Source organism: Phyllobates terribilis, unplaced genomic scaffold (genome assembly GCF_046119375.1).
Source record: "Phyllobates terribilis strain yellow unplaced genomic scaffold, ASM4611937v1 Scaffold_4__5_contigs__length_816908805, whole genome shotgun sequence".
Taxonomy (NCBI): Eukaryota; Metazoa; Chordata; class Amphibia; order Anura; family Dendrobatidae; genus Phyllobates; species Phyllobates terribilis.
Window position 1 is genome coordinate 759,610,684 of NW_027362764.1, and position 21,453 is coordinate 759,632,136.

General features: G+C 42.5%; 1 protein-coding gene across 1 annotated transcript in view; it reads left to right on the top strand.

The window, feature by feature from the left end:
* The window catches only part of EFR3A (EFR3 homolog A), a 163,082-nt gene that overhangs the window by 96,795 nt on the left and 44,834 nt on the right, over positions 1-21,453 (top strand). The window contains exons 11-13 of the mRNA XM_073679898.1: positions 6,196-6,360; positions 15,965-16,076; positions 21,367-21,418. Of these exons, the coding sequence (XP_073535999.1) occupies positions 6,196-6,360; positions 15,965-16,076; positions 21,367-21,418 (329 nt within the window). The remainder of the gene's footprint in view (positions 1-6,195; positions 6,361-15,964; positions 16,077-21,366; positions 21,419-21,453) is intronic.

Here is a 21,453-nt window from a genome sequence, read left to right on the forward strand (position 1 = left end):
ATCATACTGACACCTCATTAGCAAAGATTTCACTCTGGAGATCTCCTCGCGGCTGCTTCCAGTTGAGACAAGATGCTCGAGTTTCCTCCTCAGACCCTGATACAGGCGATACCTGTCCAGGCTCCTGAGGCTCGAGAGCTGGCGGAAGAATCTCGCCACCCTTTTCTTGAACATCTCCCACCACTCAGACTTACTACTACAAAGATCCAGTAAGGGTACCTGGCTCTGAAGAAAATCCTCAAAGGACTGTCTTATCTCCGCTTCTTCCAAGAGAGACGAATTGAGCCTCCAAAAGCCTCTTCCCATCCGGGGGGTCTCTGTAACATTCAGAGAAAACAAAATCAAACAGTGATCGGAGAACTCCACCTCAACAACAGATACTGCTGAAGAGACGGCTTCCTCCTTTAAATAAAACCTGTCTATCCTGGACCTACAGTTACCTCTATGATAGGTGAACCCCTCGTGGCACGTGGTGTGCCGGATGTGGACATCCACCAGGCGAGCCTCACTAGCTATACTATTAAGGGCGACGCTATCATAAGTCAGCTTGTCTCTGGAACCTCCTCTATCCCGGGGCCTCGTGACAGTGTTGAAGTCCCCTCCAAAGACGACCTGCCGACTCCTAAAAAGGTAGGGCTTGATCCTCCTAAAGAGACACTTCCGGTCCCACTTAGATTGGGGACCATAAATGTTAATGAGCCGAAGCTCCTGTCCCTTCATGAGGACATCTAATATCAGGCACCTCCCCATTTCTAACTCAATAACCCGTCGGCATTCTACCGGTGCGGTAAAAAGGACCGCCACTCCGCTATACGGCTCGGCCGCAAGAGACCAATAGGAGGGCCCGAGTCTCCACTCCCTCTTAGCTATAAACACATCTGCCATATTTGGCAGCCTGGTCTCTTGCAAAAAGAAAATGTCAGCTTCAACCCGGCTGAGAAAATCAAAGGCCGCAAATCTAGCCATATTTGACTTAATGCTGGCGACATTATTGGACGCCAGTGTCAACGGAGTGGGTACCGCCATCATTGGTGATTGAGTTAGATGGCTTTCCTCTTCCCACTCCCCTTATCCTCTGCCTCAGATGAGGAATCCTTCCCCCTCTTTATGATACAGACGTGTCCATTCCCACATTTTTCCTTTTTTTTTCGTCCTCGTCTCCGGACTCTGGGCTAGTCCCTCCCCCCAAGGACCTTGCATCCCCAAGAGAAGGAGACTCGGCGCCCCCTGTAAGCTCCGCCGAAGCCGGAACCTCACCCTGGGCCTCCTCCTCAGAGGAAGAGATGTTATCAAGTGCTTGGAACCAGTTAGAAAGACCAACCAGAGGGGAGTCGGTTTTACCTTCCTTAGGTACCTTGGTCAGAGCGGAAGAAGATGTTTTATCTCCCTTCTTTCTCTTCTTTTTGGTGCCGAGCTTACGCTTGTCCTCTAGCCACCCGCTTATTATCCTCATCCATACTTTCATAATGGGAGGATTCTGAGGCAGAGGCTTTTTCCTCCTTGTGGATCCTCCTGACCTCCTCAGCAGCAACACTGGCATCCAGGACAGGGGCCACCCCAGTAGCCCGGGGCTTGCCCTGCTCCCTCTCCTGTCTGCGCTTGTCTAGACGCCTCAGCTGGGCAGGCGTCTTTTTATTGCTTTTCTTCCCTGGCTCCTCAGCTCCCCCACTCCTGCTAGTCCCCTCCCCAGCAGAATCTGCCTCACGGCTTTCTCCCACTGGGGTCTCGACTTCATTAGCGAAGGAGCGAGGACAACGGCTGAATGGGTGACCTAACTCACCACACAGGTGGCACCTAATCTCCACACAAGAGGCAGCAAGATGGCCGACACCCCCACACAACACACATTTCTGCACAGTGCAGTTTGCACTGAAGTGTGTGGGGTCGCCGCACCTGTGACAGAGCTTCGGTTGCCCCTGGTAGAAGACCAGGATACGATCCCTACCCAGGAAGGCAGATGATGGAATGTGGGCAACCGTAGCACCTGAATGCTTACGTTTTACCATAAACGTCCAGGCCCCTGACCAGATACCAAACTCGTCGCGGCTTTTCTTTGTCATCTCCACCACCTCTCCATACCGACCAAGCCACGTCATGATGTCATAACAAGAAAGCGACTCGTTACGAGTCATCACAGTCACTTTCTTGATCTGGTTTTGGCGAGACACTGCCTGAACGGCAAAGTCTCGCCAGCCGGGCTCATTTTTTGCCAACTCATAATTCGTCCAGAAGAGCTCAAGCCCCTCCGGCCGAACAAAGCTGACATCAAACTCAGGCGTGGAATAGGGATGTATCAAGGCGTAGATGTCAATCGCCTTGAAGCCCATCCTCAGCAGGAGCTCCACAACCTTAGACCTTGGAGGACATGCATCACTGCCCCTCCACTGAAGACGGACCACATTCCTACGCACACTGCCTGGCCCGGCTGTTGGGAAGGACCACACTGTATCCCCCCCTTTTTGCTCTCGGAAGGCCCCGAGGCCATGCCTCTCTATCCAGAAGGATAGATCAACCTCTCGACCCTCTACCATTAGTGATCTCTCCCCCTTCTTTAGAGCCTCCAGAAGGCGCCGTTGCAACATGCCACCCCCAAAGCCCGGAGACGAGGAGGAAGAGGATGCCCTATTTGCCCCGGAGGTGACACTGGCATAACTCTGGACAGGCGTTGCCACCACCACCTGGGGGGCAACCAGACCAGTGTCTACATCAGCCCCAACAGCATCACCATTACCCACCTCCATCTCACCCTCCACCAAACCAGCAACCACACCACTAGACAATGAATTGGCCTCATTCACACCCAGCACCACATTCATTCCTGCTGGACCAGTAACAATGGTGGATGACATTTTGACCTCCGCATCATCAGGCACAAGGGGCTCAGTCACCTCCATAGAACTGGAGGCGACCTCACCCCTGGTCTTATGTGTGCCCTCCACATCATCAGTCGGTAATTTCTGTTTGGCATTCGGTATAATGCGCTTCTGATCTTTAGCCGCTGTGAGGCGCCGCTTATCTCTAGCATCAGGATCCTCCGGACCAGCGACGCCAACACAAAATACCACTTTCGTGGGAGGACTGGAACGCTCAGCCCCGACAGCCCCCTCACACTGCCGCTGCTTCTCAACTAAGTGATCAGTGGCAACAGCATTCAGAGGCGCCGAGGCTACCGGAGCTGCCCCCGACACCGGGCCACTCCTCCCTCCCACTGAGGAGCGCACCACAGCATCGTGGCCTGACGGAACGCCCGCCGCCGGGCCGCCCTCACTGTCCAGCCTCTCGGCTGATGCACCTCCTGCTACGTCCCCACTACTACAAGCAGAGACGGAGCTCTGCGCCTCACTACCACGCTCTGTAATCTCCTCGCGCCTTTGCACCGGATCCACAGCAGAACCCGGGCTGGGCTGGGCAACGAAGCTTATACAGCTAGCTGAGCCTGCCACCGACTCAGGGGGTACAGGGAGGGGGGCATAGACATAGCTTACCGCTTCCTGTAGCTTTGGCTTGGTCTTCTTAGCCTTTTTCTGGCCCCCAGGTGCCTCTTCTGGTAGATCGTCACCAATATGGAAGTTTTGGAGGCACACTGGGGACTCCAGGAGCTTTATCTCGGCCATTAGCACCCCTCCCTGGCCGCTGCTGTCACTGTCCTCCCCTGAGCCGGCAGAACTGCGACCGGATGTCATTGCCTGTCCTGCAGGGAGCTCGCTGCACGTGGCCTGCGGGTGACTTTGCAGGCTGCCAGGTGGGGCTTTCTGCTGGTCATCATCACTCTCATCATCCACCTGGCTCTCAGGCTGCAGCCCCATTCTGCCTTTGCTCTCTGTTATCAGCCATTTCTCTGAAGCGGTCTTCATTAATTAGTTTTTCCTTAAATGGACCACTCTGCTCTCTGATGACAGCTTTCCTTAGTTCCATTTCAGGAATCTCACTGGTCAGCCTCTTTACCTCCGCCTGGAGTTTTGCCTTCCTCTGTTTGGAGGCCCCTGCAGCTTTGGCGCTTGTGCAGCGCAGCTCCTCCCGAAGCCTCCTGACGAGCTTACTTTAATCTTCATACTCACGGAGGTGGATCATGACCCGGGAGTCATAGGTGGACAAAGACTCCCGGGGACTTTGCGGCCCCCAACCTTCCTCAGTAAGGTCGGCCTCACCTCCGTGAGCATTCAACTTTCCTCCGGAAGGAGCGCCATCATGCACGCTGTCAGGCTTTACCTCCATGCTGGAAGCCTTGCGGCTTCTAGGAGTCTCCACAGTCCCGGGGGGAGTAGGAGCCACATTGCTGCGACTCCTGGTGGAGCGTCTCACCCCCGAGTCCTCCGATGTGCAGGCCGGTTGCTGGTTTCTCCTCCCCCCACCGGCCTGGTTTGGGAAGCAGAAGCCTGGCACTTGTCTCCATCACTCATCCCAGGAAACCCACTCCCTCCTTGGGTAGGAGAGAGAGCAGATCCCCAGGTGGAGAGGTGTTGGTTCTCAGAGCTCAGGAGCACACAGCAGGATCTGCAGCCACCACACCCACAATCATCACAGTGAGCAACAGCTGATCAGAGCTGCGCTCACTATTCTGCTAGTGGAGTCACTGTGTACATACATTACATTACTGATCCTGTACTGATCCTGAGTTACATCCTATATTATTCTCCAGAGCTGCACTCACTATTCTGCTGGTGCAGTCACTGTGTACATACATTACATTACTGATCGTGAGTGACCTCCTGTATTATACTCCAGAGCTGCACTCCCTATTCTGCTGGTGCAGTCACTGTGTACATTCATTACATTACTGATCCTGAGTTACATCCTGTATTATACTGCAGAGCTGCACTCACTATTCTGCTGGTGCAGTCACTGTGTACATACATTACATTACTGATCCTGAGTTACATCCTGTATTATACTCCAGAGCTGCACTCACTATTCTGCTGGTGCAGTCACTGTGTACATACATTACATTACTGATCCTGAGTGACCTCCTGTATTATACTCCAGAGCTCCACTCACTATTCTGCTGGTGCAGTCACTGTGTACATAAATTACATTACTGATCCTGAGTGACCTCCTGTATTATACTCCAGAGCTGCACTCACTATTCTGCTGGTGCAGTCACTGTGTACATACATTACATTACTGATCTTGTACTGATCCTGAGTTACATCCTGTATTATACTGCATACTGCAGAGCTGCACTCACTATTCTGCTGGTGCAGTCACTGTGTACATACATTACATTAATGATCCTGTACTGATCCTGAGTTACATCATGTATTATACTGCATACTGCAGAGCTGCACTCACTATTCTGCTGGTGCAGTCACTGTGTACATACATTACATTACTTATCCTGAGTTACATCCTATATTATACTCCAGAGCTGCGCTCACTATTCTGCTGGTGCAGTCACTGTGTATGTACATTACATTATTTATCCTGTACTGATCCTGAGTTACATCCTATATTATACTCCAGAGCTGCACTCACTATTCTGCTGGTGCAGTCACTGTGTATGTACATTACATTATTTATCCTGTACTGATCCTGAGTTACAACCTGTATTATACTCCAGAGCTGCACTCACTATTCTGCTGGTGCAGTCACTGTGTACATACATTACATTACTTATCCTGCACTGATCCTGAGTTACATCCTGTATTCTACTCCAGAGCTGCACTCACTATTCTGCTGGTGCAGTCACTGTGTACATACATTACATTACTGATCCTGAGTTACATCCTGTATTATACTCCAGAGCTGCACTCACTATTCTGCTGGTGCAGTCACTGTGTACATACATTACATTACTGATCCTGTACTGATCCTGAGTTACATCCTGTATTATACTCCAGAGCTGCACTCACTATTCTGCTGGTGCAGTCACTGTGTACATACATTACATTACTGATCCTGTACTGATCCTGAGTTACATCCTGTATTATACTCCAGAGCTGCACTCACTATTCTGCTGGTGCAGTCACTGTGTATGTACATTACATTATTTATCCTGTACTGATCCTGAGTTACACTCATAATTTTGCAGGCTTCAGAGTTCAGTATTCACTGCTGGTTCAGTGACTGTACAGATTTTGTTTTCATTTCATATGTATTATTTGTATTGTATATTCAGTACTAGCAGTTAGTTTTTTTTCTTTATATTTATGTTGCAATCATACAGGGTCACATTACATGATCTTCTCTATCTCTCAGGTCCTACAGTGCTGGAGGTGTTCAACACCCTTCTGAAGCATTTGACACTGAGCGTTGACTTTGAGCTCGGAGATCGAAGAAGTTCTGCAGGCAGTGCCATCTTCAGTTCCAGCTCTAAAGAAAGCGATGAGCGTATCGTACAGAATGCCATTATTCAGACTATTGGTAAAGTTTGAATAACCTTTTCATATACTACAATATAATTTGTAATTTTTGCAGTATATTTCCTGATATTTTCTGTGGTTATTATATTTTATATAGACAATTTTAATTTGAATGTTAATCAAAAGTAATACAATATGATTCCTCATAGACAAAATGTTTTTATAATTCGGCTCTTATGTACAAGAATATAACTACTATAATGCTGCCCCTATGTACAAGAATATAACTACTATAATACTGCTCCTGTGTACAAGAATATAACTACTATAATACTGCTCCTGTGTACAAGAATATAACTACTATAATACTGCTCCTATGTACAAGAATATAACTAGTATAATACTGTCCCCTATGTACGAGAATATAACTACTATAATACTGTCCCCTTTGTACAAGAATATAACTACTATAATACTGCCCCTATGTGCAAGAATATAACTAGTATAATACTGCCCCTATGTACAAGAATATAACTAGTATAATACTGCCCCTATGTACAAGAATATAACTACTATAATACTGCCCCTATGTACAAGAATATAACTAGTATAATACTGTCCCCTATGTACAAGAATATAACTACTATAATACTGCCCCTATGTACAAGAATATAACTAGTATAATACTGCTCCCTATGCACAAGAATATAACTAGTATAATACTGCCCCTATGTACAAGAATATAACTACTATAATACTGCTCCCTATGTACAAGAATATAACTACTATAATACTGCCCCTATGTACAAGAATATAACTAGTATAATACTGCCCCTATGTACAAAAATATAACTACTATAATACTGCCCCTATGTACAAGAATATAACTACTATAATACTGCCCCTATGTGCAAGAATATAACTAGTATAATACTGCCCCTATGTACAAGAATATTACTAGTATAATACTGCCCCTATGTACAAGAATATAACTACTATAATACTGCCCCTATGTACAAGAATATAACTAGTATAATACTGTTCCCTATGTACAAGAATATAACTACTATAATACTGCCCCTATGTACAAGAATATAACTACTATAATACTGCTCCCTATGTACAAGAATATAACTACTATAATACTGCTCCCTATGTACAAGAATATAACTACTATAATACTGCCCCTATGTACAAGAATATAATTAGTATAATACTGCCCCTATGTACAAAAATATAACTACTATAATACTGCCCCTATGTACAAGAATATAACTAGTATAATACTGCCCCTATGTACAAGAATATAACTACTATAATACTGCCCCTATGTACAAGAATATAACTAGTATAATACTGCCCCTATGTACAAGAATATAACTACTATAATACTGCCCCCTATGTACAAGAATATAACTACTATAATACTGCTCCTATGTACAAGAATATAACTACTATAATACTGCTCCCTATATACAAGAATATAACTACTATAATACTGCCCCTATGTACAAGAATATAACTACTATAATACTGCCCCTATGTACAAGAATATAACTACTATAATACTGACCCTGTGTACAATAATATAACTACTATAATACTGCTCCTATGTACAATAATATAACTACTATAATACTGCTCCCTATATACAAGAATATAACTACTATAATACTGCCCCTATGTACAAGAATATAACTACTATAATACTGCTCCTATGTACAAGAATATAACTACTATAACACTGCCCCTATGTACAAGAATATAACTACTATAATACTGACCCTGTGTACAATAATATAACTACTATAATACTGCCCCCTATGTACAAGAATATAACTACTGTACCTAGATGGTGGCCCGATTCTAACGCATCGGGTATTCTAGAATAGGTATGCGGCCGACCGGGCGCAATCAGCAAAACGGTCTTTAAATTTGTCGACAAAATCGCTGATTGGTCGCAGCCGGCAACCGCGACTAATCAGCAAAACGGTGTTTAAATTTGGCGGCAATATCGGTGATTGGTCACGGGTGGCGGCCGCGACCAATCAGCGAACTGTGTTAGTGAGGACCGGAGAGCTTGTTTAAATTTGGCGATAAAATCGACCATTCAGCAGAGCGGTGTTTAAATTTGCTGCCCATCTCGCTGATTGGTCGCGGTGGCCGGCCGCTACCAGTCAGCAGAGCGGCGTTCAAATTTGCCGCCCATCTCGCTGATTGGTCACGGTGGCCGGCCGCGACCAATCAGCGTCGTATTGGTGTGGGCCCGGGAGCGGCGCTACTTGTGCGGCTCCTTATTAGCGAGGACCGGGGAGCAGCGCTGCCTGTGCGGCTCCTTCTGCTGCGAGAAGCCGGGAGATGAGCGGCTGCTCGCATCAGAAGCATCCCGACCGGCGACGCCGCTCCCCGGTCCTCCGTTCACACTTGCTGTCGGGAGATCAGCGGGCCAAGCCGCTGATCTTCCGACGTTAGCCGCATGGAGGTCAGCGGCGCCGGTCGGGGTAGTTGTGCTGCTAGCGCCGCTCATCTCCCCGCTGCATCGCCGCTGACCTCCGTCCGCCAGATGAGCCGCTAACGGCCGCCATATTTTTTCAGAAATCCCGCGGCGCTGATTGGCCGCTGCCGGACCAATGATCGACGCGGGATTTCCAAGACAGACAGACGGGATAAGACGATTATATATATATAGATACTGCTGCTATGTACAAGAATATAACTACTATAACACTGCCCCTATGTACAAGAATATAACTACTATAATACTGCCCCTATGTACAAGAATATAACTACTATAATACTGCCCCTATGCACAAGAATATAACTACTATAATACTGCCCCTATGTACAAGAATATAACTACTATAATACTGCTCCTATGTACAAGAATATAACTACTATGACACTGCCCCTATGTACAAGAATATAACTACTGTAATATTGCTCCTATATACAAGAATATAACTACTATAATACTGCCCTCTATATACAAGAATATAACTACTATAATACTGCCCCCTATGTACAAGAATATAACTACTATAATACTGCTCCTATGTACAAGAATATAATTACTATAATACTGCCCCTATGTACAAGAATATAACTACTATAATACTGCTCCTATATACAAGAATATAACTACTATAATACTGCCCCCTGTGTACAAGAATATAACTACTATAATACTGCCCCTATGTACAAGAATATAACTACTATAATACTGCTCCCTATGTACAAGAATATAACTACTATAATACTGCTCCTATATACAAGAATATAACTACTATAATACTGCCCCCTGTGTACAAGAATATAACTACTATAATACTGCCCCTATGTACAAGACTATAACTACTATAATACTGCCCCCTATGTACAAGAATATAACTACTATAATACTGCCCCTATGTACAAGAATATAACTACTATAATACTGCCCCTATGTACAAGAATATAACAACTATAATACTGCCCCCTATGTACAAGAATATAACTACTATAATACTGCCCCTATGTACAAGAATATAACTACTATAATACTGCTCCTATGTACAAGAATATAACTACTATAATACTGCCCCCTATGTACAAGAGTATAACTACAATAATACTGCCCCTATGTACAAGAATATATCTACTATAATACTGCTCATATGTACAAGAATATAACTACTATAATACTGCCCCCTATGTACAAGAATATAACTACTATAATACTGCCCCCTATGTACAAGAATATAACTACTATAATACTGCCCCCTATGTACAAGAATATAACTACTATAATACTGCTCCTATGTACAAGATTATAACTACTATAACACTGCCCCTATGTACAAGAATATAACTACTATAATACTGCCCCTATGTACAAGAATATAACTACTATAATACTGCCCCTATGCACAAGAATATAACTACTATAATACTGCCCCTATGTACAAGAATATAACTACTATAATACTGCTCCTATGTACAAGAATATAACTACTATAACACTGCCCCTATGTACAAGAATATAACTACTGTAATACTGCTCCTATATACAACATTATAACTACTATAATACTGCCCTCTATATACAAGAATATAACTACTATAATACTGCCCCCTATGTACAAGAATATAACTACTATAATACTGCTCCTATGTACAAGAATATAACTACTGTAATACTGCCCCTATGTACAAGAATATAACTACTATAATACTGCTCCTATATACAAGAATATAACTACTATAATACTGCCCCCTGTGTACAAGAATATAACTACTATAATACTGCCCCTATGTACAAGAATATAACTACTATAATACTGCCCCTATGTACAAGAATATAACTACTATAATACTGCCCCTATGTACAAGAATATAACTACTATAATACTGCCCCTATGTACAAGAATATAACTACTATAATACTGCCCCTATGTACAAGAATATAACTACTATAATACTGCCCCTATGCACAAGAATATAACTACTATAATACTGCCCCTATGTACAAGAATATAACTACTATAATACTGCTCCTATGTACAAGAATATAACTACTATAATACTGCCCCTATGTACAAGAATATAACAACTATAATACTGCCCCCTATGTACAAGAATATAACTACTATAATACTGCCCCTATGTACAAGAATATAACTACTATAATACTGCTCCTATGTACAAGAATATAACTACTATAATACTGCCCCCTATGTACAAGAGTATAACTACAATAATACTGCCCCTATGTACAAGAATATATCTACTATAATACTGCTCATATGTACAAGAATATAACTACTATAATACTGCCCCCTATGTACAAGAATATAACTACTATAATACTGCCCCCTATGTACAAGAATATAACTACTATAATACTGCCCCCTATGTACAAGAATATAACTACTATAATACTGCTCCTATGTACAAGATTATAACTACTATAACACTGCCCCTATGTACAAGAATATAACTACTATAATACTGCCCCTATGTACAAGAATATAACTACTATAATACTGCCCCTATGCACAAGAATATAACTACTATAATACTGCCCCTATGTACAAGAATATAACTACTATAATACTGCTCCTATGTACAAGAATATAACTACTATAACACTGCCCCTATGTACAAGAATATAACTATTGTAATACTGCTCCTATATACAAGATTATAACTACTATAATACTGCCCTCTATATACAAGAATATAACTACTATAATACTGCCCCCTATGTACAAGAATATAACTACTATAATACTGCCCCTATGTACAAGAATATAACTACTATAATACTGCTCCTATGTACAAGAATATAACTACTATAATACTGCCCCCTATGTACAAGAGTATAACTACAATAATACTGCCCCTATGTACAAGAATATATCTACTATAATACTGCTCATATGTACAAGAATATAACTACTATAATACTGCCCCCTATGTACAAGAATATAACTACTATAATACTGCCCCCTATGTACAAGAATATAACTACTATAATACTGCCCCCTATGTACAAGAATATAACTACTATAATACTGCTCCTATGTACAAGATTATAACTACTATAACACTGCCCCTATGTACAAGAATATAACTACTATAATACTGCCCCTATGTACAAGAATATAACTACTATAATACTGCCCCTATGCACAAGAATATAACTACTATAATACTGCCCCTATGCACAAGAATATAACTACTATAATACTGCCCCTATGTACAAGAATATAACTACTATAATACTGCTCCTATGTACAAAAATATAACTACTATAACACTGCCCCTATGTACAAGAATATAACTACTGTAATACTGCTCCTATATACAAGATTATAACTACTATAATACTGCCCTCTATGTACAAGAATATAACTACTATAATACTGCCCCCTATGTACAAGAATATAACTACTATAATACTGCTCCTATGTACAAGAATATAACTACTGTAATACTGCCCCTATGTACAAGAATATAACTACTATAATACTGCTCCTATATACAAGAATATAACTACTATAATACTGCCCCCTGTGTACAAGAATATAACTACTATAATACTGCCCCTATGTACAAGAATATAACTACTATAATACTGCTCCTATGTACAAGAATATAACTACTATATTAGTGCCCCCTGTGTACAAGAATATAACTACTATAATACTGCCCCTATGTACAAGACTATAACTACTATAATACTGCTCATATGTACAAGAATATAACTACTATAATACTGCCCCTATGTACAAGAATATAACTACTATAATACTGCCCCTATGTACAAGAATATAACAACTATAATACTGCCCCCTATGTACAAGAATATAACTACTATAATACTGCCCCTATGTACAAGAATATAACTACTATAATACTGCTCCTATGTACAAGAATATAGCTACTATAATACTGCCCCCTATGTACAAGAGTATAACTACAATAATACTGCCCCTATGTACAAGAATATAACTACTATAATACTGCTCATATGTACAAGAATATAACTACTATAATACTGCCCCCTATGTACAAGAATATAACTACTATAATACTGCCCCCTATGTACAAGAATATAACTACTATAATACTGCCCCCTATGTACAAGAATATAACTACTATAATACTGCTCCTATGTACAAGATTATAACTACTATAATACTGCTCCTATGTACAAGATTATAACTACTATAACACTGCCCCTATGTACAAGAATATAACTACTATAATACTGCCCCTATGTACAAGAATATAACTACTATAATACTGCCCCTATGTACAAGAATATAACTACTATAATACTGCCCCTATGCACAAGAATATAACTACTATAATACTGCCCCTATGTACAAGAATATAACTACTATAATACTGCTCCTATGTACAAGAATATAACTACTATAACACTGCCCCTATGTACAAGAATATAACTACTGTAATACTGCTCCTATATACAAGATTATAACTACTATAATACTGCCCTCTATGTACAAGAATATAACTACTATAATACTGCCCCCTATGTACAAGAATATAACTACTATAATACTGCTCCTATGTACAAGAATATAACTGCTATAATACTGCCCCTATGTACAAGAATATAACTACTATAATACTGCTCCTATGTACAAGAATATAACTACTATATTACTGCCCCCTGTGTACAAGAATATAACTACTATAATACTGCCCCTATGTACAAGACTATAACTACTATAATACTGCTCCTATGTACAAGAATATAACTACTATAATACTGCCCCTATATATAAGAATATATCTATTATAATACTACCCCCTATATACAAGAATATAACTACTATAATACTGCCCCTATGTACAAGAATATAACTAGTATCACGCTCTGACGCTCACGTTCACGCTCTGACGCTCACGCTCTGATGCTCTGACGCTCACGCTCTGACGTTCACGCTCTGACGCTCGGACGCTTCCACGCTCACGCTTCCACGCTCACGCTTCCACGCTCACGCTTCCACGCTCACGCTTCCACGCTCACGCTCACCCTCACACGCTCACGCTCACCCTCACACGCTCACGCTCACCCTCACACGCTCACCCTCACACGCTCACCCTCACACGCTCACCCTCACACGCTCACCCTCACACGCTCACCCTCACACGCTCACGCTCACACGCTCACCCTCACCCTCACACGCTCACCCTCACACGCTCACCCTCACACGCTCACCCTCACACGCTCACCCTCACACGCTCACCCTCACACGCTCACCCTCACACGCTCACCCTCACACGCTCACCCTCACACGCTCACCCTCACACGCTCACCCTCACACGCTCACCCTCACACGCTCACCCTCACACGCTCACCCTCACACGCTCACGCTCACCCTCACACGCTCACGCTCACCCTCACACGCTCACCCTCACACGCTCACCCTCACACGCTCACCCTCACACGCTCACCCTCACACGCTCACCCTCACATGCTCACACGCTCACCCTCACACGCTCACGCTCACCCTCACACGCTCACCCTCACACGCTCACCCTCACACGCTCACCCTCACACGCTCACCCTCACACGCTCACCCTCACACGCTCACCCTCACACGCTCACCCTCACACGCTCACCCTCACACGCTCACCCTCACACGCTCACCCTCACACGCTCACACCCTCACCCTCACACCCTCACACGCTCACACCCTCACACGCTCACACCCTCACACTCTCACACCCTCACACTCTCACACCCTCACATTCTCACCCTCCCATGCTCTCCCACGCTCACCCGCTCACACGCTCCCCCTCCCACGCTCACCCGCTCCCACGCTCTCCCTGTGCTAGCCGGTCATGTCCCGGCTGCTCGCAGCAGAAGTACCCAGACCGGTGGCCTCGCTCCCCGGTCCTCCAAAATTCATTAGGGGCCCCGCAGGGGATACATTGGGGGGTTAATTTAAAGTAGTGCGCAACCCATTTAAACACCGCTCTGCTGATTAGTCGCGCCCGGTCGGCCGCACACATATTCTAGAATACCCGATGAGGTAGAATCGGGCCACCATCTAGTTTTATATAATCTGCTATTTTGCAGCATTTCCAGCTTCTGCGTCCTTATACTTTGTAGCTTATACAGTTCTTTGTTGTTAATTGTTATTTTTCTGTTAAGTAGGACATGTGATGGTTTTTCTAGACTCGCTGTTCTGGGAGATTTCTGATTTTAGAGGTCAATTTAGCAATTAATTCTGCTGACAGAGCCGGTAAAAAATAAGTGCGCTTCTGATAAATTAAAACCAAAAAATGCTCATGTAATAACAGAGCAGGTGAAGCCTTCAGTTCTCCTAACGTTTATTGGAGGTTTGGAAATAGTCTACAGGTTTTATTATTGGAGACACTAAGCCATCACCGCCGGCCGGTCGTAAGCAGATCCAACAGTGACATCTAATATCAAAATGTTATCCCCGGCATGGCACGATACAACTGCACAGCGTTCAGTGATACTTATATAGCCACCAACAATGCATCCAATCAGAACTTATAGCATCTCTGTTTTTAGGCTGTAAAAGATACTTATGGTATCGGTAATGTTTCGTCTCATGATGTTTTAGGGCAGAAATTTGCCCTTGAAAAACTTTTCTTTTAGGCACATGTACCTGCGGGTCTGTTACTTGAGCCCTTAGGACCTGCATGTGCCGTCACCACCATCTGTCCCATCAATTATAACATATTGATGGACCCTTTAGTTGTTGCACGTGGCTTATTTTCAAAGGTTGGTTATAGTGTCTCCATGCTGCGCAACTCATTACAGTCTGCGGTGTATATTGATTTTACTCTATATAGGAAAACATTGATCTATGGATTATCCACTTATCTGAGGTTTAGTGATAGGACTATGTATGTTTCCTTGGATTCAGCTGGAAAGGATACTTGGGAGGAGCTTAGTAAAGTGGACTTTGGATGACAGTAGCTCCAAGCCAATCAGCATCTCTTGGCAGACACCGCCCCCTCACAATGCTCCTCCCAAAGGTTTGTTTCAGCTGAACCCTGTGTTTTTGTTTCCTTTATTATTTTTCGGTTTATGGTCTTAATCTGGTGTTAAAAATTGTTTGTTTTTTTTCTGAATATTTTTATTTTATCTTTTTTTTATTCATTTCATTTTTCAGGTTTCTTTGGAAGTAATTTACCAGACTACCAGCGGTCTGAGATCATGATGTTTATCATGGGCAAAGTACCTGTTTTTGGATCTTCACACACGCTCGATACAAGTCAGTTGGGGTGAGTGATCAAGTAAACGTGGTGGGGCGGCATGAGGCCGAGTTCAGCTCTGCACGTATAATGCTGGGTTACAACGACACCTATCGCACGGCCGACGTTCGCTCAGTGCCGCTGCTACTTCACCCAGTTATATAATTGTACTGCGACAAGCACGTCGCAAACAAAATCCAACTTCGTTAGTTAGAACCAATTCACTTGTATTGTGCTGCGATCTAGCAGAAAACACCGAACGAACGTTGCTCACATGACAGGTGTCGCTGTGAAAATCACCATGTACTGGAGCTCCAGCCTTAGGACTCGTGCTGATCAAATTTTCGGACAACACATCAGATCGCACTCAGTGTTATTCTATGAGGCCGCGCACATGTCCGTTTTTTTTTTTTATATATAGATTTCTCGGCCAGAGTCTGTTCAAGGAAAAAAATCACAGCATGCCCGATTTTGTATCCGTAAACTGGATTACACTCTTTTATTCAAGTGAATGAGTCCGTTAAAAAAAAAAAAAAAAAAAAAAATCTGGCTGCATTCGGATGGCATTTGAGTGCTGTCCTATTTTCACAGACTGACAGAATGGAGAGGATGGAGAATTTTTTTTTTTCCATCTTTTTCGCATCTGATTCCCCCGCCCTGATTCTCCCTTTGATCCCACTCTCATCAGAGTGTGAATAGCTTAATCAGACCGATTTTCTCGGCTGACAGAGTATATGGTCGTCTGACCCTGGCGAATGACCCCTGATTGACAGGCCTTTTCCTACATATGTGTGTGTAAGGAGAGACCAATCACTTAAGGTGAGCAGGGCAGGTGGATGCCGCTTGGGATCGGCCTCTTGGATCCGTCACCCCAGAGTCTGATTCTTGCTGCCCGCTTCTCTTTTAAAGGGATCCCGTTAGCAGATTTTCCAAATGTTATACCGCTGTCACCTCCGTACAGGCATCCTATTCTGCTTCCCTTCTTTGCATTCCCTCAGTAGCATCGCATGCCTTCGAAATATAGTTTTATAATGCTCTTTGTCCGCTTGCAAATCTGTGCGTTGCGATACGCGTCTCCAGACCGCGCTCATCACCGCTTCTGTACCCTCCGCCATCATTGATGACGACTCTGTACCAGAAGTTACACGTTGACTTGCAGACTAGATACCTATGGATTCACTAAAGACTGTTTTCTTCTTCCCGGAGGAGAGAGAATTTTTCTTTTTTGTTTTATTTTTTAATGAAATCCCAGGGAGTAATACGTCTCAGCCTTCAGCAAGATCCCATAAGGAGAACTAGTATTTTCTTGAGTTTGTGAGCAGAGAGGCTGGAGTCATCCGGCTGTCATGGACAATTCTGGAGATTGTGCTCAGCTTAAAGCATAAAAATAAAAATCCCGAAGAAAACATTGCCCTCCTGCCTGGACAGATGTCTTCGTCCATTGTTAACATTTCCGCTTGAGTTTCACCTTTTCGTGCATCATCAGGAACTGCAGAATCCATCTGACATGTTCGGGAACATGCCTTCATTGCTGAGACATAAAGGTTTTCTTCAAGACGGACCGGGCCACGCTGATCATGTGGCGCAATCTGTCTTCACAAACCGCTAGTTTAACCTGTTAACTGCCTGTGATGTATATATTCATCACAGGTGAAACGCTGGGGGTCTCAGGAGCAGCGCTCACTACATACACGGCAAGTGCCAGCTGTGTATACAGCCTTCACTTGCTGCTAAATGCAAGCGAACTCCGATCACTACCTTATAACAACTCGGATGCCTTGTCAATTGCTGTCAGCTGCTGTTAAGCGGTTCGATCCAGGAGGCTTTCACGTTGTCCCCCCGCAATTCATGCCCTACCGGAGGACCCTGGCGCTGCCATCTTTGTACTTTGTGCCTACGGCTGGACTTCATAGGAGATCAGTAAATGGGCAATATACCCCAACGCCTTAGCATTATAGTACGTACAGTATATTGAGAAGCCATCACGGGGCCAAGTGTCCTAGAGGGATTAAATACTATGTTAAAAAAAAAGAATAGCTACTCTTTTTATTTATATATATATATATATATATATATATATATATATATATATATATATATATATATATATATATATATATATATATATATATATATATATATATATATATATATATTTTTTTTTTTTTTCTTTAATATTTAAAAAAAAAAGTTTAAATCAATTTTGTTTCCATCCTGAAAATAGAAAAATACATCAACCTTCGTCACATTTTGAAAACAAAATGTAAAATTATTTATCCCTTAAGGTTATCGCCGTAAAACAAACAAAAAAAAAAAACAAAACTGAAAATGAAAAATACCCCAAAATGGTACCAATAAAAACCACAGCTCATCACACAAGAAAAACAAGCCGTCACACAGCTCTGTCAGCAGAAGGATAAAAGCTATAGGTCTGGTGACAAAAAAACAAAGTTTGGTTTTTGTTTTATTTTTTTTTTTTTGTTTATTTTTGCTAAAAGTACATTTTTATTTTTTAAAAAGTAAAACAGTAAAAATGTAAAATCCTGTATAAATTTGGTATTGTCGTAGACGTACTATCCTGGAGAATCCTGTTGCCAGGTCACTTTTAACACACAATGAAGGTTGCGTAGAACAAAACCCAAAAAAGACCAAGGCTGAATTTTTAATTTTTAATTTTTGGATTTTATTCCCTATTTTTCAGTGCATTCAGTGGTAAAGTGACTGGCGTCATTCGAAACTACAACTCGTTCCGCAAATAAAGAGCTTATTTTTAGGATATGTTGATGGAAAAATAAAAATGTTATGGTACTGGGAAGAAGGGAAGGAAAAATGGAAAATGGCCAGGTTCATTTAAAGAGGACCCTTGTCCAATTTTTTTTTTATATTGAACTAGACGCATAGTGAAATAGTGGCCGCAGAAAAGTTTTTTTTTTTTTTTTACTTTTTATTTAACGCCTCTGTTGCAGACATAGCAGCATCATATTAGCACCTAATTAGTTAACTGTCGTTATGTCCCTAGGTGGGTGTTGTTAGATAGTTTTTCGCTGGGGGGGTGTGTACTTCTGCCTCCTGTATGACGCTGACCAATCACAAGCAGTCAGCAGCATGCAAGTGCAGAAGGATCCGTGATGATGTCCTCAGGGTCACATGACCTGAGTCCACAGGTCCTGCCAGCCCGAGTGTGCAGCCTAAATAAGCACTGATTATATATTAAACAGCACAGAAGTGTGGAGCTATTAAAGGGGTTGTCCCAGGTTTGGCACAAAAGTAATGAAAAGTAATTTTTTCAAGGGAAGCAACACTACCTGCTGCTCGCCTGCAGGCGTCAACCAGCCTGATAATCTGGGATTAGAACTTCTGGATTAGCAGTGATGGTCTCTACCTAACAGTATATCCAGTAGCTGTATGTCCGCCATACTACCTTGATCACACCCCGGGCTCTTAAAGGGCTACCCTAGTTTTACTCCCGACATCATTGCTTTAGCAAAGCTGCACAGGCACAGACTCCTAATATATTTTACGTTTCTCTATATTAAATGGTAAAGAAATTCCGCTGATAATATGCCGGTGTCTGTTACCATGACAACAGTCACAAGTTTCCATGGTAACGCAGCGTTCCCTAGCCACCGTTGAGGGAACGGTCACTGTTAGTTAGGGAGAATCTTGCCACTGCTGCTGCGGCACCTCTATAGGAGGGGGCAAGAATGCGTGTTCTGGAAGTGCGCGGTGGCGGATTCTTTTATGAATTTTTGGGATAAAAGTGTAGATCGGGGCTGACAAAAATGTAGACGTTTAGCAGATCCTTCTGCTGAGACCTCCCAGTGGTCAGCAGAATCTGCAGAGAAACCTGGCAGTAAGTGTTCAGTTTTCCTGCAGCGCCCCCACAGGAGAAATGAAGAATTACACGTGGTCCATTCATATTAGTGGGAGGTTTGGGTAACGCAGGACAGTATGGGTCCTCCACAGCGGGAGACCTGAACATCATCTTACTCCAAAATTCTGCTCATTTGATGATTACTTGTGTGATAGCAGAAAATGACTGTTCAGAGCCACACATATGCTTGGTTTGAACAGTCATTTTGTGCTGACGGACTCGCTTTAAAAATCTGGTGTAACAGGTGCAGAAAATGCATTGGAATATTTTCTACTTAGAACTGATAAACTTTTCTTGCAGGAACCCATTTAGGCCATATTCACACTCAGCAATTTGCAGCATTTTTCACAGTTTTTTGTGCCTAATTTGACATTTTAGAGCATGTTCACACCTGTACCATTGCATATTAATCAGTGTCGCGGATTTTGACATCAGATTTCATTTCTTTACAACACATCAAGGTAAATCCATGACTAGTTATGACCCTGATCTGCAGCAAAATTGCCGATGGAAAATTTGTATCTGTGAAAGTTCTTATTGAAGACACAGGACTTTAGTTTTTGGCGCATTATTTTCTTCCTTCTTAAATGCATTTTGCTCTGAATCTGGTGATAGTTCTGGCCATGTTTCTATAGGACTTAAAAAAAATCTCTCGAAAAGAAAAAAAAAAATGAAAAAAATAAATAAATTCCCATGCAGAGAAATAGAGGCGCGTTCACTTGTTGCTTTTTTTTTTGTATCATTTACTCATGTGCAAAAATGCAGCTTTTTTTCCCCCTGTTTTCTACAGGTATCTGCACCAAAATACACAAATAATATTGATTTTTTTTGTGCGCTTTCCTCTGCTTTTTCTTTCTTTTTTTTTATGCGATCTTAGTGCATATTCGTTTTCCCATGCATTTTTTTTCAGGCTCCCTATAGAAGCCAATAGGGAAAAAACAAACCTAAAAATCGCATGTTTGCTTGAACGGTGTTAAACACAGCAGATGTTCTGCACAAAAAAAGGAAAAATTACTTTGGAAAAAATGCAACATTTACACTACTTGAGAATATGCCTCTTTTTTTTTTTTCCTTTAAGTACAGGGTTTTAAGGTCACAGCAAAATCCTTATTCCTACAGAGTGGTTTTTGTTTTTTGACCTGTATTGTTTGTTTGTTTTTTTTTTGGCAATTTTTTCAGTGTTTTTATGGCCACCGTCAGTATTTTTCATGCAGATCAAAAAACATGAAAAATACGCAGCGATGAAGCAGTGCCTCAGCTCCGTCATTCACAGGACTGGTGGATGTCTCCACCCCAGCAATCATCACACATAGACTGACTTCATACATTTCCAGGAGGAGTAACAGAAGGCCGGCACCTTGCAAACACTGCAGAGCTGACTTGTCCTCCTTACATACATTTATGTCATTGTGTTCTTTTATTAACTTATGTTTCTATTTTTTTTAGGGATTTGGGAACAAAGAGAATCCAGATAATGTTGCTCCGGTCGCTGCTTATGGTACGTCCGTGATCATTTTGATTGAAAAATTTCGT